The sequence below is a fragment of the Sitophilus oryzae genome, unplaced genomic scaffold, assembly GCF_002938485.1.
Source record: "Sitophilus oryzae breed Bouriz unplaced genomic scaffold, Soryzae_2.0 scaffold_467_pilon_pilon, whole genome shotgun sequence".
Classification (NCBI taxonomy): Eukaryota; Metazoa; Arthropoda; class Insecta; order Coleoptera; family Curculionidae; genus Sitophilus; species Sitophilus oryzae.
Genome location: NW_022147048.1, coordinates 1,982,418 through 2,000,445, shown reverse-complemented (window position 1 = coordinate 2,000,445; position 18,028 = coordinate 1,982,418). Strand labels below are relative to the sequence as shown.

Sequence of the window (18,028 nt, the reverse complement as noted above, 5' to 3'; positions counted from 1 at the left end):
TGTCTATTAAAAATTATTATAGTTTATTGTGTTATATAAAAAATATAATTATGTTTTCTACATTTCAAGTAAAGACATAAAAACTTAAAAGTGTATGTATATTATGATTCTTCATCTTCAATTTTAACGCTCCTTTTTACATTCCTTTTGCTCCTTCCAGCAGCTTGCTTAGCCTCACTGGCCGCCTGCTCAGCTTTCTTGGCAGATTCCTTCGTTTTGGACAGCTCGGCTTTGGAAGCACGCAGTATCTTATTAAGTTCTTCCACTCTCGATTTAGCAGCTTCAACCAGTTCCTCTTTGTCTTGCAACTGTTGCTGAGACCCGTCCAGCGCCTGTTGAGAATTGGCCGCATTTCCTGGAACAAATCACAAAAATTTTTCGGTGAAATTCTGTTTAGAACTATTTTTTACCTGTATGTATTTGAATGAGCTGCAAAAGATACGGTTTTAAGCATGCGCATATACAATTGTTACCTTGAGCCAGTTGTAAGGTGGTTTGTAAGAGTTTCAGTTCTGTTTGGGCTTGCTGAGCCGCTTTGGTGGCAGCTTGGACGGTCATTTGGAGTTGTTGCAGGTTGGCTGATTCTTCATTGACGACAACTTCAGCTTCTTTTTCTTGTTCTTGAAGTCGTTCTACTAGTTCCTCCTTACCTTAATATTTAACAGGATTAAATACATTTTAGTGCGTTTATAAAAACTATGTCAATAATACAGAGCCATCAACAGTGACTGAAATAGGTGGCAATCTGTGAGGATTTTGGCATTACTGATTGGTAAGCTTTGTTCAGAATCAAATTATTGGAATTTAGTAGCTTTTTTTAGAGATTTGGTACATGACATAAATTAGGATTTATTGACGTGTTAATTGTTTTTGGACTCCTGTTTTACCGGAAATGGCTATAACCAAAGAATATCTTACTATAACTTTTGATTTTTAAATGGTACCTTCGGTATATTTTTACTTTATTCGATAGAAAATGAACACACTGAATAGAATGACATATCACAGGTCAATTTTTGACATTTACCTTAAAAAAATCGTATTTTAAATTTCAATCTTGAGTACCATGGCTGTTTTAAAAATTGGAAAAAAAAGAGCCTTGGAAAAATAGATTTGATCGTCTAATATTTTTCGTGTCTTGTCCTGATCAGTTAAAAGATGTCCAAATCGTATTTTTAATCACATCTCAATTTTTTTAAATGGAACAAGGGTGGCTCATTAACATATTTAGAAAAATCATTTTTTACAATTAGTTTGGTACCACACACTTGGTATTTCGAGTCAAATTGTCATTATGAATCGCATGTTACAATTTCAAATAAACCATATTTAAAAATGTCAAAAGTGGACATATGATGTGATTATTAAGTGTGATTATGATTATAGCGTTTTTTATAAACTATATTACATGTAGTTAATGTAGTTTATGTAGAGGGTGTAGTTTATGTAACCTATGTATGTAACTTTCAAATATCAAAGGTTTGAGGTGAGGTTTTAATAAGTTGAAGCTTTAATAACACATAATGTATGTAAGAAAACAGAAAAAATATGTCTTTAAATATAATATTTACATCATATTATCTCTATTACACCTCATACAAAGGAAAATTATTCATAATATCAATACATAGTTTATTAACGTAGTTTTCATGTAGTTAATGGGCGGGAAAAGACGTAGTTTTTGAAGAAAAACTACACGTAGTTAATCAGGTAAATTACGTCTTAGTTAACTTCTTCCGAACCCTGCTTGGAGCGATGTTGACAGCGCCTCCACAGAGCAGTGAAACGATAGCAGGGTTGCTGACTAGAGAACGTAAAAATTACGCCAAGCGCGCCAAATAAATTATCCGGCTTGAACGATAAGGAAGGGCGTTATCACTCCCCGCCCGGTGATGATACGCCAGACATCATATATTATATATGAAAGAACTAAAAACGTTACATGATGATTATGATATTATTATTAATTATGATGTGATTATTAATGACTCTATTAAGAGAGTCATTTTTTATCAAATAAAGTAAAAAGATAACGGGAGTGTAATTTAAAAATCAAAAGCTGTAGTCATTTCCGGTAAAAGATGAAGTGACCAAAAACAATTGAATACGTAAATTAATCCAAATTTATGTCATATACTAACATACCAAATTTCGTTTTTTTTATCTAAAAAATTAAAAAAGTTATAGGGGTAAACCAAAAGTGGTTTACTTTTTTAGATAGTTATTTTTTAGATTAGAGTTTTTGTAAAAAGGTGTGTAAAGAAGACTTTTCAATATACACGCGAGAGAAAAGAACGTACGCGAGAGAAAAGAACAGTACGATCAAAAAGAGGACTGTCCTCTGTAATAGAAAACGGTTGGCAACCCTGTGCAAAGACTTGCGCACACACTAAAAGAGACAATTTCAAAAAATCGACTCTCTTAAAATTTCTCCAGCTCTGAAAGTAAGAGCTGGTAATGTACGAGACAAAAGTGTTTCGGTTGAGGTTTATGATTAAAAATGGTTGTAGGTACCTGCTAAAGCGGCTTCAGCAGCTTTGGCTGCTTCAACAGCCTTTTCGGCCAGTTGTGTCTTAACTTGTCTAGCCGCTTGCTGTCCCGCCTGTTGCATAGCATCTTCCGCAGCCTTAGCTTCCTGAGCTGCTTTCTGTGCTATATTCGAAGCTTGCTGTCCGGGATTTTTTGTTTTAACCGATGTTTCCACATCGTCGCAATGCGAAGCAGCCGCTGCAAAAACGATTAAAAGAAAATATAACGTAAAACAATATTTCATGCCACGATGATTTCTCCACTGTCAAACCTCGTTTGTGACAGTTTTGATTTTGACGTGAATTCGAAAACAGATTCTTATTTGTTTATTTACGCAGGTACTTGTTTTTATCGAAGGTAATTGATACTTGAGCTGACAAGGTAATAATCCTAGTATGAAGTTTCTTTTTTCCCTTCAATGCAATTTAAGCGGAGACGGGTAATATAAAACTACACGGGGTTTAAGTTACGTTCAGTGCGACGGCGACGTTCTTTTAATATAGTTCGTTGACGAAATAACTGAAATTTTATATTACAGTTACTTTTTTGCGGTATTTTATACTTTTTCTGAGTTATAATTAAATAAAATTCTGTTCAGTTGTGTGATGTTTTATGGTATTCTTTATCCAATCAAAAATATAAAATGATATAGTAAAAATAAAAAAATAAAAAAAAATAGTAAAAATATTCCATGACCCACAAGCCTTGAATAAGAAGACCAAGGAATAGGAGCATATCAAAAATCTTAGGTCCACCGCGATGGGCCTCAAATATGGCCGACTTAGATTCCGGTTTATCAGTGCCGTTCTAATTTTATTTAAAAAATGTAAAACTATGATGTAGTGTAGACGTGGGGTAGACTCAATAATTTTTTTTTATTTTATGTTGTGAATAAATGTTGGTAGTTATTAAAATTGTTATAAAAATATAAAATTCTAATAAAAATAGATAAGTTATAATAATTATTTATAACCATAAACATCCGATACGCTACTGAAGCAGGTAAGTCAAATTGACGTATCTAAATTCTTTGACAAGTAGTAAATAAAAGCAAAAATGCAAGAAAAAATATATAATTAGTTAATTTAAGTGAATTTCACAAATGATCGGTTTACTACAAGTATGTATATTATATGAGAGGTCGAAAGTAAGAGTGGGATAAAATTTTGTTCAAAGCAAAAGTGGGTTTAAATTTTCTCTAAGATCAAAAATAGCATATACATCACAACTTTGGGCAAAAGTGAATCGAATATTAATCAGCGCAAAAATGGTTCGACAAAATATTCAGGGCAAAAAAGCTATAAAATATTAACCCGTTTTTTGCGCTAAGAAAATAATACGTAGATTCGATAGACGATAAGAAAATGGTTCTTTTTACCTCTGCGCGCTGCCGTATTTATGTACTATCGAAGGGACGTTTTATAATACTATTGAGTATTGAGTGCTGTTTCACATGGAGCGGACGTGCGGACCATCGTGGACCATTGTGTGTATTTTTAAGAATTGACGGAGTACTTTCACCTGTAGATCGCCCATTGGTTGAACAAGTACCATGAGTATTGAATGTATGAATACTTTCACATAGGCGCGGATGATCCGTCGAAGCAAGGGATCGACGGATGGCTGTTGGACGAAATCATACGGGCGGACCATCCGCGCCCATGTCAAAATACTCATACAAGCTCATAGTACCTCTTCAATAAACGGACGGTCCGCGCGGACGCCGGACGGCCCGCTCCATGTGAAACGGCACAACAGGGACGATCAGCGCGGACGGTTTGAGCGAATGCTCCGCTGTGTAAAACTGCACTTCATACTAAATTTTATTTCGTGTTTTTGCACTCTATTTTAGTGTGTTGTTTATCTTTCTTGTCTATGGTGTTGTTCAGTATGGCAAAGCATCTCTAGCAGAGCTGCAAGCTCACAGAAAACTTAAGTCTTTTTTTGACTTAAATCATTTTAGTGACTTAAGTCATTTGATTTTAAGTCGATAAATCAAATGACTTAAGTCATTTCATTTATTTCGAAAGATGACTTAAAAATACTTAAATCTTTTTTTAACGACTTAAGTTATTTTAAAAAGATTTAAATCTTTTAAAAGATACAATATGACCGAAAAAAGAACGGCGTCAGCGATGACTATGAAATGAAGTTCGCTGTCATTTTATATGTAAAATTATATGGGGAATGTCATTGATGTTTATTTCAAGCCAACTGGATGCCGTTTTTTTTTATCATACGGTATATACCTATTGATATAGTAATTATTTATATTTTTTGCTTCACACTGCTGTACTGCTGTTTATATAATTTTTGTGTTTCACACATTTTTATACCTATAAGATAATGAGTTTGATATTACAAAACACAGTATTTTAGTTATAGGAAAATATAAAAGCCTAACGGCTCGGAAATTTTCAAAAGTGAAGAATATAATTATACAAAAATTATTTCCATTTTCTAGATGTGCACTTCCGAATATAACTTGTTTAGTTTATATCTGGTCGGCACCTTTTGACTTCGGCACGCGCTTTGATATCACACACGGACCGCCGCACACTGGTTCGCTCTTATGGACGTACGTGGCCAAAACCTGTATTTTATTATATCAGTGAAAACGAATGTATCAGTTAATATTTTTTACTAAATCTATAAATATTTAGGCGTTTGGAGTTGCCTAATATATAAAAAAAGTTCTTTATCATTAGGCGTTTTCAGTGATGATGGTTCATTAGAATTTAAAAGTATTATTTATTTACCAATAATTACAAGGGTATTACTTTATAAAGGTATTTAACAAAAATTGAAAAAAAAAACAGATTGAAGAATGGTTAGAACATAACCGGTATATAGTTCATAAGCTAATAAATAGATAGATACAGAGTGGCGTATTAGTGTGAGAAAGTCCAATATCATCGTTGTAGACGAAAATATGAAAAAAAGTATTATATAGATATTTGCATGGTTTATAACAGTGCATATCCTAAAAATATTTTGTTATATACAGGGTATCAAAAAAAGTAATGATAAAGCGTTGTCTTTTTTAAATCACAGCTCCCATTTTTCTGTACATAATTCGATTCAGCATAAAATTGTGCATATAGGACACTATTTTTATTTGGAAAACTATGCGGTGTTGCCATGCTATTTCTTCTTTATTAAAATTTTGGTTAATAATAGTAGGTACCTACATATATCCGAAAATTGGTTAAAACCTGAAGTTAATTTATATTTGTTAATATCTAGTACTATACTATGTTAATACCCTGAACTTTACCAATATTTTCTTAACACCAAAGAAACGAGAATAAATTTGTGAAGAAAAACTCACATTAATGTGTGCCGGTTATTTTTTTATGGCGTGGCTAACAATGTAATATTTAAAATACTCTATTTCAATTTTTTAAATGCACATTTCTTAGCCATGCAACATTTATATAAAACTTTTGTTTACGAAGACAATTTATGCTGAATAGCAGATATTAGCAGCTAATTTGACATGGTTCTTAAAAAAGACATTATGAAGTTTCATTTAAGTTAAAAACAATCACTTAGTTCAGCTTCGATATCCTTGATTTAGTTATGTATAAAAATATATTTCAAAGGTACAATATATTTGATATTTTGAAATGGTTAGTATTTTTTTTTTTCATTTTATTTATCAAAAACTGATATTATATGAGGGAAGTATACGTGCAGTATAGTCTAATTATAATATGCACTATTTTATATTATTTTGAAAAAACACTAAGCGAGTAATTTATTCATTGTCGATACAAAATAGTTAAATGCTTTTTAGACTATTGTATATAAAATGTTATTACATAGGTGCTCTAAAGTGCATTTTTCCAAAATATATTTTTATAACAAACCTTTCATGTTTTTAAATATAGATTATAAAATATTTGATCATATATGATCAAAATAATTTTTTTCGATATATTGAGTTTTGGCCAAATTTTTATAAGGGAGGGAACTACTGTGCGCCGCCGCCGATGCCATTTGAAGAAAAATATATTTCATAGAAAAATTAAATTACTCCCTCTTTTTATGCGATTTTTCGAAAAGAAAATGCGGACTGGGACCACATACGTATTTGCATTGATTGTGTCCGCACGTGTAATACGGAAGAATATAATATTTTTATACTTTTTATGGGGCGGAGTCACACAGCCCCCCCCCCCCCCCCCCAGTTACAACGTTGTAAAAATCAATTCATAGAACTGATTTTATGCCCTTAGTAATTTAAATACACTAAAAAGAAAAAAAAAATTCTTTAAAATTTTTATTATGAACTTTTATAACGTCATTACATAATTTTATATTATATAAAAGCTTGTAGCGAGATTTGAGTGTACAGTTGTACGACAACTTTATCTTGTAATTCCTTTTCTAGTGGTGTATCATAAGACAAACTTTCAAAATGAGACAGGGTAGACACAGGTTTTAGATTGTCATGTATATTGTATATACTTAAAGTAAAGTTGTCGTACCAGGCCTTTTTATGAGTGCAACTGTACACTCAAATCTCGCGACAAGATTTAATATAATATTAAAATTATGTAATGACGTTATAAAGTTCATAATAAAAATTTTAAAGAAAAAGTTTTTTTTTTCTTTTTTGTGTATTTAAATAAAAGCTTGTTTTTAAAAAAGTTCTTTTTCTTAAAATTTATTTTTTACTTTTTAGTTATGCCTGGTTTTTCTTAAATAACTTTCTATGGGCATCCTAATAATATGTATATCGATTTTCATTAACAAAGGAGAACTTAAAAAAAAACGACAGCTGTCAAATTTGACAGTTCAAATGTGAGACAAATAAAACGAAAACCGACTATGGGGTAGGGGGCATCCAATATATCGATTTTTATCAAAATCGGACAACTTTGAAATTTTGGACAGCTGTCAATTCTGACAGCTGAATTTTTTTTTCTTCTTTCATTTTAGCCCATGGCCATCCTATATATATATATATATATATATATATATATATATATATATATATATATATATATATATATATATATATATTATGTCGATTTTTATCAAAATCGGTTCACTCTCGAAATTTTGACATGTCATTAAACTGTCATTTTTTCAAGATAGCCGCCCACATATTTTTTTTTTCATATGTATATACCCACAATATACCTATATTATAATAAATTTTTTATAATAGAATTTAAAAATCAAAAACCTCAAAATGGCGCCATTTTGGCCGCCATTTTAACAGCTGTCAAAATTCTGGTCATGCCTTGTAAAAAAAATGTATAATTTCTACAATCAAAGGAAGTGGTTCTAATTTAGCTTACAAGATTTGCCCCTGAACAAACATACATACAAAGCAAGTTAAATAAAAGCTTATAAAAAGTTGATTTTTACACTACTTGTTGCATATGGTGCAAATGTTATTTTTGTATAGAAAAACTAGAGGAACATGAATAAACTGACTGGCAAATACGCAAACAGATTTTTTTATCTAATATTAATTTAACGATTTTTCTTCGGACAAAAAAGGAATATTTTTAATCTTAGAGTAAAAGTGGCATATAATTATAACCCATTTTTACGGTAAAGTTTCTTTCTCTCATTTTTGCTCTCATTGCTACTTAAACCGCTTTTGCCCTCTGAAAAACGCAAACCGTTTTTGCCGAGAGTAAAATTTTAACCCACTTTTGCTATCAGCCTCTCATATAGTCACTTACTAGCGAAAAGTTGTTCCATTATTTCACTCGATTTTTGTCGAGATCTACCGCACGCTACACAACCAACTATTTTAGAGTCTTTTTCGATAAATCGCGATAGTGTCACTGTTAATTTAAGTTCTGCCACAATTTCCATCTAGATTTACTAGCTTTATACAACTATCAGTAGTAGAATAAATAATAAATAACATAAAATAAGCTCCGTAAAAACTGACAAATCGACAAAATTTCAAATCAAATTCAAATATGTCAAATGAATCGTCAAACAGAACTGTCAAGGATCCCCACCCTAGAGTCCTTTTTCCGCCCACCATGCATGAATACATGGATAGCATTATGCTCCTTCCTTAGTCTTCTTATTCAAAGCTCACAAGGCACTACAAAATGTGAGGTCTCATGTAAAACAATGTAAGATATTTTATTTAGCGTGGAAGCACCTTTTCAACTAAACTTTTATGTTTTGATTGATTTGGTTTCAACTTTTTTGTGTGCCGCCCTCCCCTCAGGCTGCTGAGCATTCCCCAAATAAATCTTGAATTTTGACTGAACGATGACTCTTGGCTAAATATTAATTTTTATTTGCTTGTGATGTATTAAACATTATTTTTTCCATTTTTACTTAGTTAATTGTAAAATCGCTATTTTTGGGGCTTACTCAACCGGGTCTCCCAATGCAAATTCAGTTCAAATATCCCTTAGGTGGTCATTGGCAAGCACTCTCTCATTGTACATGAAAATAACAAAACAAACATTTACTGATCTGGATAAAATTGATAGTTAAACAGTAAGACTCATCCGGAGGTACTCTGCCCCCTAGCCACCGACATCACTGACATTCTATTCAATATATCACATTTCATATCTTCCATCTAATTCAAATATTATTCGGATCTATTGGTTAATTATCTTCAACAACTAGCTAGTGTCACCTAGTGAAATAGTATAGGGGCTTTCGATGGGGCTAATTGGGGTCCTCACGCAACGCCCCAGCGATGTCAATCGAGAAGCGAGAGAGACCTCAAACTCTCAAGACCATCCTCGAAGGAACGACGTCACAAGAGGTTTTCTACTCCCATAGTCAAAAGACTCGCTACTTCCAAATGTCAGCTCTGTGACAAAACACAACACTACAGCCGGCCGGCTCGTCTACTACTGACTCGCCGACAAGCTAAGCCTCCTCTTACATCACAATTTTACCAGATCACAAATATTTACATCGCTTGCCAATGAATCATACTATTTTCTCTAATCGACTTTCAAATAGAGTGTTTTAGCATTACTAGATAAATAAATAGAGAGTTTCTGAAGGAAAGCATATTCTTTATTAGAATAGTGAATAAATAAAAGCATTATTATAATAAACTTATTTTCCAAGTTTTACATAATATTATTTTTCTGTGTTCAAAAAATATTATGTGTTTGTTTTTATTTTTTTTACAAAATTTGTAGAGGTATTTAAATAAGCCACTGGGACACGGGTTCATATAACCAAGTTTATCAAATTTATTGATAGAGAAATTCTTGTAAACGTTTTATTCAAAAAATGTATTCATTTTTAATATTATTCTTCATTTAAAAAAAAATCCCTTGCCCCCCTTGTTTCAACCCTAGGCCCCCCAGGATGAATTGCTAGTTACGCTAATCGTGATTCACCGTTTTCTTTTAAATTTTGACTGCTCTGAATATTTCTATTTTAAAATTTATTGTCAAATTTCAGTCAGCTACTGTATCGATCGGGTCTGATTTTAATCTATACTAATATATAAAATCCTTAAGTGACTGACATACTGATTAATCACGATCCTGCTCAAACCACTCAACGTAAGAAGCTCAATTTTGGCATACAGGTTGATTCTAGGGTGTAGAGCAGTAGTTCCCAAACTTATTTTTCTCGTGGATTCCAGTTCCAAGAGGGTGAAATCACCCCTTAAATATTACAATATTTTTTATTTAAAAAACGGTCAAGTTTTCGAAAAAACGCTTAAACAAGTATATTTTATTTTGTTTTTTTACATATTTCAAGATTTTTTAAAAATGTATACAGGGTGTTTCGAAAAATCTGGTCATTGATTAATCACGATCCTGCTTAAAGCGCTTGACGTAAAAAGCTGATTTTTGGAAAACAGATTGACTTTAGGGTGTAAAGGTTCGATAAGAAAAGATTTTTCGAAACTCGAATTCTAAGGGGGTGAAACTATCCCTCAAATATTAAAATATATTTTATTTAAAAACCGGTGAGTTTTTCGGAAAAAACTCTTAAACAGGTATATTTTATTTTGTTGTTTTACATATTTTAAGATTTTTTATAAATTTATACAGGGTGTTTCATAAAATATGACCATTGAGTAATCACGATTCTGCTTAAACTGCTTGACGTTTAAAGCTGATTTTTGGCAAACGGATTGACTGTGGGGTGTAGAGGTTCGATAAGGAGGGGTTTCTCGAATCTCAAATTGAAAGAGGGTGAAAACGCCCCTCAAATATTACAATAGTTGTTATTTAAAAACGGTTAGTCTTTCGGGAAAACGCTTGGACAAGCATAATTTATTTGGTTTTTTTTACATATTTTGAAATTCAAAAAAAAATCATACAGGGTGTAATTTCTTAACCACGATTCTGCTTAAACTGCTTGACGTAAAAAGCTTATTTTTGGCAAACGGATTTTCGAAAGTCAAATTCCACGAGATGAAACTACCCTCAAATATTACCAAGTTATATAATAATATCGCCATATTGTTTTTTCTCATGCTGACATAAATGTGAGAAAATTTTATCCAGTTTGTATGTTAATGGAAATCGTTGCTTTGCTTTATCATCACCATTACAAATGATTAATTCGACGCGAACGAAGTCGCTGGTACACGCTAGTATACCTATAGACGATTTTAGTTTTATAATTTTGTTTGCTCTTATTACCTATCTACTTATATTATTTTTAAAGATATTTTACTCGTGAAAACAAGGAGGATGACTCATGAAAGGCAACTATAAATTCAATCAAAAAATAGATAAAACTCTCGATAAAACTTCAAAAACATCAAACTTTTAAGGTGCCCGTTTTTCGTGCCGGTGAGTGTAGTTTAGTGATGAGCCAAACCGTGATTTTGTATTATCTGTGACTCTTAACTGTGACTGCGACTTTATGATTATGAATCCGAAAGCACAATCACGGCTAAAATATAAGATACGATACGAATGATACGATTCTGTTGTTGTTGTTATACTAATTTTTATTTGTCCTTTATCCAAGGCCGCTGAAATAGAAAACACTAAACAGTGGGTAAAAGGTATATTAAAAAATAAAAATAAAACAATTTTTTTATTAAAAGAAACCAACGGGAAAAGAATAAAATATGCAATATGCCCATAACCATAACGAACGAAACTTAACAACACGAGATAAGTAATACATTAAACAACAAATATTTTCCTTTGTTTTAAAATAAACGAAATATATAAAAAATGAAGTGTCTAAAAAAAATAAACAGTATAAAGGTAAAACTTTATGTTTGGCTTTAAAAAAATCTGCTAAACTAAAAAGGAAACAAACCGATTCGTAGTGATAAAAAATAGTAATAAAATATAAAATACATAAAAAATTAAATTACTTCTAACAGTCACTGTCTTTAGATCACTTTGTCAGATATCTATCCTATGAGACGTACGTGGTGACTCGTGACCACAAAACACATACACAAGAAGAAGTGCGAGCGCCTTGCTAAATATTGGAAAGTGAAATTGACGTTTAAATTTGACACTGTTGACAAGTCTACTGCTACTAGCACCCCCAATTTCGCTTGTAGGAACTACGGACTAAATTGTCACGCATGGCGGGAAGTTTAAAAAAATAAAAATTTTTATTTTTTCATTTATTTCTAATTATGACATACACAAAAACACAAAAAATACACCATTTTTTAAAAATATGTTTAATATCAATATCAAATATACAACAGAAATTAATTTCACCACAATAAATTAATAAAATTAAAAGAATAATGTTACAAGTAGATCAAGAGACAAAATTAATTATAACAAAACTGAAAAAAATGTCGTCATAGATGGCTTAGAACTCATATCTTCTCTGATATCTGTCAGGGTATTGTTGAGAGTGTCATATTTTTGCTCGAAGTTTTCAGGTCGAACAAAAAGATGACATTTACAACAATACTTTGCTGTAGCTTTCACAAATATCAGAAAGAGTACATACAGGTATTGCCTCTCTTTTCCTCTGGGATGCTTTATATCTGTTGTTCTTTGTTTATCTATATTTCTCAGAGCATAATGCCGAACACGACTACAGTATATAATAATTTCAATATCCGAAGTGGAAAGAAAAAAGATCACCTTTCTGTTTTGTACTATGGTCCCTTTCTTCCGATGGCTCATCTCGTTGATATTTAGGAAGGATGAATAGGAAGGAAAATATAAAATTCAGTTTGATTTGATGATCCTTTTCTGTCACCTAAAATCAGGAGAACGACAATGAGCATGTTAAGATGAAAAAAAAATTATCAACACTTACCTACACGTTAGTCCGAGGAGTTTTATTAAAAACCTATATTTGCCTAAATAATTTATGTATTTAAATTTGCAAAGCAAAATGCAGCGTGTAAACAAAAGAAATAAAATGGCGACAAGTCAACGTCAACGACCCGACAAGGAGAAAAGTGGTGTTCGAATAACAAATTATGGGTTACAAAAATTGTTTTTGTCTCCTTTCAACGCACACTTTAGAAAGAAAAAGAGATGAACTGGAATACTGAAAGAACGTCAAGGTTTTATCTGTCACTCTTGTCAATAATTTATCGGTAAGGAAGATTCCTAGAAAATCGCTTGTAGTCAAGTTTCCAACCATTGCCAGTTCTCCCATAAGAAGTGTCATCCACCTGCTCGTGACTGTGAACTGAGTCACGACCGGCGCCATCGGCAGCTGCGTTCGCGACGCGCGACGTCCCGCTCTGTGAAGTATTTTCTCGTTACCAGAGAAATCACAATTAACTGTAATCGTCACGCTTTAGCAAGTCACCGTTTATTTTCAAATCAGTCACAGGCCGTGACTGTGATTATAGAATATCAGTGACAAAGTCACAGTTACCGATATTTCACTCATCACTAGTAGTTTAACCTTCAATTGTCATTTGCGTTGCTGGTCAATCGAAAATTGCGTACAAATAGTTCGGTCCGCTGGAGGTGCCTCATTAATAACACCGCTTTAACAAAATGAAGCTAAAATAGCAGGGAGCTAATTAAGCACCTAATTTCAGCGCCGATATTAAGCCGCGAATATTATTTAACCCAGGCGCGGCGCAAAACGAAATTTTAATTAGCTGCTCAAGGGAGGGAAAAACAATCTCGAATAGGGCTGATGAGATTTTTGGGCCACGGCGTATTAATTTAGCAGTTTTTATTATAATAACTGATGCCAGCACCATATTACGGAATATAATTTTACCTGCTTGTATTTTTTAAATTTTAACATTTTGTGATACTCCATATTAATTAATAAAATTGGTTTAAGTAAGATCAGTGTGCTGTATCGTAGGTATATTCCACTAATATTAATTGTTAATTTCAGATGATAATTAGCGTTTGGAATTACGGAGCAAAGACGGAAGTTCCTGTAACGCCGGAAACAACGGTTGCAGATATTATTGAATGCTGCAGAGATCCTAGTGAGGAAATTTGCAACTTGGTTTGCCCAGAAAACAAAGGTATTATTGTCTTACGCATATCTGTTCCCTAGAATATAATAATGTACACACCTATCTTACGAGAGTTGGTAAACTGCATACATAATTCATTTTAAATAAACAGGGTAGTTGTGAACATCTGTTTTAACGGAATACCGAAGTTATACGAAATCTTAGAAATTTGATGTGTTCTTTAGGGCGACAAATATTTTATTTCTTCAAAAATGTCGTATGGGTATTTCGCCACTCGCACTGTAAGAAAATCTACAATAAAAAAAGTTATTTTTTGTAAACAACGGTGATCACCTTAGTAATAATAAAATAGAAAACAAATTTCTTGCAGTATAGGTATATAATAAAATTATATAAGGATTCTTGCCACTTAACTGCTTATATAGAAATTTAATTCTACGCTGTGTTTGTCATAATGCGGATCAGCCTGCTCTCACTACCGGTTTTGGAGCCCTACTCCATCATCAGGTGAGCTTGGGCAGATCCACAAATGACAACCACAGCGCAGAGATAGTTAACTCCGAGTTGTCGGAAAGTGTCGGTTAGATATTAAGTCCCGAACGGGAGATAGCGGCCTGCGTGCAATGGTAGAACTTTCGTACCACCGGGGCGCAACTATCGATAGTAAAAGGATGGTAAAAGGCTTTTTTTCAGGCAAGCCAAATTATAAAATAGAAAACAAATTTCTTGCAGTATAGGTATATAATAAAATTATATAAGGATTCTTGCCACTTAACTGCTTATATAGAAATTTAATTCTACGCTGTGTTTGTCATAATGCGGATCAGCCTGCTCTCACTACCGGTTTCGGAGCCCTACTCCATCATCAGGTGAGCTTGGGCAGATCCACAAAATGACAACCACAGCGCAGAGATAGTTAATTCCGAGTTGTCGGAAAGTGTCGGTTAGATATTAAGTCCCGAACGGGAGATAGCGGCCTGTGTGCAATGGTAGTACTTTCGTACCACCGGGGCACTATCGATAGTAAAAGGATGGTAAAAGGCTTTTTTTCAGGCAAGCCAAATTATAAAATAGAAAACAAATTTCTTGCAGTATAGGTATATAATAAAATTATATAAGGATTCTTGCCACTTAACTGCTTATATAGAAATTTAATTCTACGCTGTGTTTGTCATAATGCGGATCAACCTGCTCTCACTACCGGTTTCGGAGCCCTACTCCATCATCAGGTGAGCTTGGGCAGATCCACAAAATGACAACGACAGCGCAGAGATAGTTAATTCCGAGTTGTCGGAAAGTGTCGGTTAGATATTAAGTCCCGAACGGGAGATAGCGGCCTGCGTGCAATGGTAGAACTTTCGTACCACCGGGGCGCAACTATCGATAGTAAAAGGATGGTAAAAGGCTTTTTTTTAGGCAAGCCAAATTATAAAATAGAAAACAAATTTCTTGCAGTATAGGTATATAATAAAATTATATAAGGATTCTTGCCACTTAACTGCTAATATAGAAATTTAATTCTACGCTGTGTTTGTCGGTGGTACGAAAGTACTACCATTGCACGCAGGCCGCTATCTCCCGTTCGGGACTTAATATCTAACCGACACTTTCCGACAACTCGGAATTAACTATCTCTGTGCTGTGGTTGTCATTTTGTGGATCTGCCCAAGCTCACCTGATGATGGAGTAGGGCTCCGAAACCGGTAGTGAGAGCAGGTTCATCCGCATTATGACAAACACAGCGTAGAATTAAATTTCTATATAAGCAGTTAAGTGGCAAGAATCCTTATATAATTTTATTACTTAGTAATAATAATAACATAGAATAATAAGCAATTGTTAAGTTTAATTTGATACTTGATATAATGACATTTTAACAGAACGTCAGGGGTTGTATATGCAACGGTTCTAATAGACGTATAATTGTATACATTGTATATAATATAGTATACAATTGTATACATTGTATATAAAAAAACTAAACTGTTCTTGAACAAGACCAAGTATACAGAAGCGTAAAAAGGCTTTAACCCCTACAAGTGTGCTAATTTCTGCATTAACCGTAGATGGAGCTAAAAGCTAAAAGCAAATTATTGTTATATACGTATAAAACAAAAATAGTTTACAGAATCGTAAATAGGTCTTAATCCTTGTAGAATTTAGAATGAGTAAGAGGGGGGGAGGGGGTTAATCACTGCGACCTTAAAGATCTATTGTGTGTGCCCTCCTTCCTTGAGTCATTACACAGTCTATAACCCCTGTTGTAGAGGGGACAGGGTATTTCCCATCCTCCTCTGACAACAGTTCTTCCTCCGAGGCTACCTACCACGGCCCTTCACTGTCGAGGAGCTTGCCTCCGGCTGAGGATCCCGTGAGATGGAGGCTGGAGGATCTGTCTCCATTTTCTCCACCTCTTTAACTTGGTCTCTCCTTAGACCTGATACCGGTGTTGTCCCATATCTATAATAGAGGCTATGCCCCTCTTTCTCTATTGCCTCCTTGGATTTGAGGTCAATTCCTATTGTGACGACCTGACCATGACCCTCCTCCCTCGAGTTGATGACTCGCCAACTCCATGTCCTTACATTGAAGTTCTGATAAGGCTCTGACCCTGGATAAGGCTCAGCAGGTAGGTGGTGCCTTTCCCCTTGCGCCTCGGCAGAAAGACCGTGATGGCAGCCCCTTTAGGGATGTTTTCTCACTTCACTGCAACTAGTTCCGGTCCTTGCCAATTTTTAAGCTCAGGTGCGATTTTCACCAACCAATTCGCTGATTCTTGAGATACACAATCTATGAAAGTCATGCCCACCCGAAAGTGTATCCCCGCAACATTCAGCTGACCCACATTTTGTAGATCGTTGTGTTGCGATCCTATCGCCACTCCTTCGTCCAGTACAGACGTTTGCTGGTCGGTGGTCAGAGCAACTTCTGGGGGAAATCCTTTGGCAACACCGCCATTTTCACTTGTCTAGCAATAGCGGCAAAGCTGGTGATACGTCCCTGCTTGCCTCCCGGTGTTGGACGGCTTTCCATCCTGGCTTTTTTCTCTCCATGTTTTCTCTCCCTGTCGGAGAAGAGGTGAGAGGTTCTCGCTCTCTTTGATGAAGATGAGTCAAGTTGTTTCTTGGTTTCTTTACTCTCTTTACTCCTTTCGGAGGAGTGGTTTCGCTTTTGCTTCTTCTGGAGCAAGTCCTTCGTGGAGCAGTCGGAGGTATCTCCGTGCTTCTGCTCTGCTAAGACCTACTCTCAGAGGATCGTCTAGCCCGCCTAGACGAAACGGTAGCTTGTGTCGCTTATTGGGTCTAGAGGTAGGCTCCCGAACCTTGCTGGAGAAGGTGGTAGCTTGTGTTCCACTTGTGTAGGATGATCCCAAGCAAGTGTAAGCCGCACCTCTTGTAGTTTCCTTTGGATTTGGTCCCTTGCAACTTTCATTTGTAATGTTCCCAGTGTCGCTAGGGAGCTTCCCCATAGCTTCACCGGTAGTGTTTTTAATGCCAGATCTCATAGTGTTCCCACGAGTCGCTAGGGATAGTCGGTCCACTTCTACAGAGCCTTGCATGTAGAAGAAAGGGGTAAATACAATTGGGTGCTCCCTGACGCCCCAAGGTTGAGGCCGACCTTCCCGGATTATCTTAAGTTTTGAGAAATTTCTTCGAGCGTCTTAGACCGTTCGAGAATTCCCGTTTCAGGTCTATTCCAGATCCATGAGTTCCGCTTTTAGTTCGTTTCTACTTGGGAAGCAGAACGGTTCTTAATGGAGTGTTTGCTCATTTTCTAGCTATAGGTCGTTTGCTTTTTCATTGCTTCTATCCCTTGGTGAGCTTGCACCCAGAGTAGCAGGACTTTATTTTCTTTGTGTCCGATAGTTTCTATCTAGCGGGTAGGTGCCCATTGGTTTGGAGTATTTCGTTTTCAGCCCAAATACTCCTTACTCTGTCCTTGTTTTGGTTTTGTAAACGTCAGTATACCACGTTATGGTATGGTGTTTTACATCGTTGAGCAAACGTTGAACTTCCAACCATTTTTATTGCTCAGCATTGCAGTGAGTTGTCTCTCAAGTTGTACAGGGTGTCCCATTTTAGTTGAAATCATACGGTATCTCCGTTATTAGTGTAGATAGAAGGGTGC

The 18,028-nt window shown here is 34.6% G+C and overlaps 2 protein-coding genes across 3 annotated transcripts in view; one reads left to right on the top strand and one right to left on the bottom strand.

Annotated features, from left to right (window-relative positions):
- Positions 1-18,028, top strand: part of LOC115886095 (apoptosis-stimulating of p53 protein 1) — a 451,411-nt gene that overhangs the window by 11,173 nt on the left and 422,210 nt on the right. Inside the window, exon 2 of the mRNA XM_030905146.1 lies at positions 13,813-13,948. Coding sequence (XP_030761006.1) covers positions 13,813-13,948 — 136 coding nt within the window. The remainder of the gene's footprint in view (positions 1-13,812; positions 13,949-18,028) is intronic.
- Positions 87-2,821, bottom strand: LOC115886096 (uncharacterized protein CG45076-like). Of its 2 annotated transcripts, none has more exons than XM_030905151.1 (3): positions 2,515-2,821; positions 411-650; positions 87-355 (listed from the first exon to the last, which is right to left on the bottom strand). In XM_030905151.1, the coding sequence occupies exons 1-3, from the start codon at positions 2,771-2,773 to the stop codon at positions 102-104; spliced, it is 753 nt and encodes a 250-aa protein (XP_030761011.1). In that variant the 5' UTR covers positions 2,774-2,821; the 3' UTR covers positions 87-101. The 2 variants fall into 2 exon arrangements, with proteins under 2 accessions (XP_030761011.1, XP_030761012.1); XM_030905152.1 differs by having other exon boundaries at positions 474-650.

Bases quoted from the DNA above. Each gene is read 5' to 3' on its own strand.
- LOC115886096 (XM_030905151.1), bottom strand. From the start codon at position 2,773: ATGAAATATTGTTTTACGTTATATTTTCTTTTAATCGTTTTTGCAGCG. The intron at 651-2,514 runs GTACCTACAACC...TTAAATATTAAG, and splicing joins TGCTGAAGCCGCTTTAGCAG to GTAAGGAGGAACTAGTAGAA. The intron at 356-410 runs GTAAAAAATAGT...GATTTGTTCCAG, and splicing joins GCTCATTCAAATACATACAG to GAAATGCGGCCAATTCTCAA.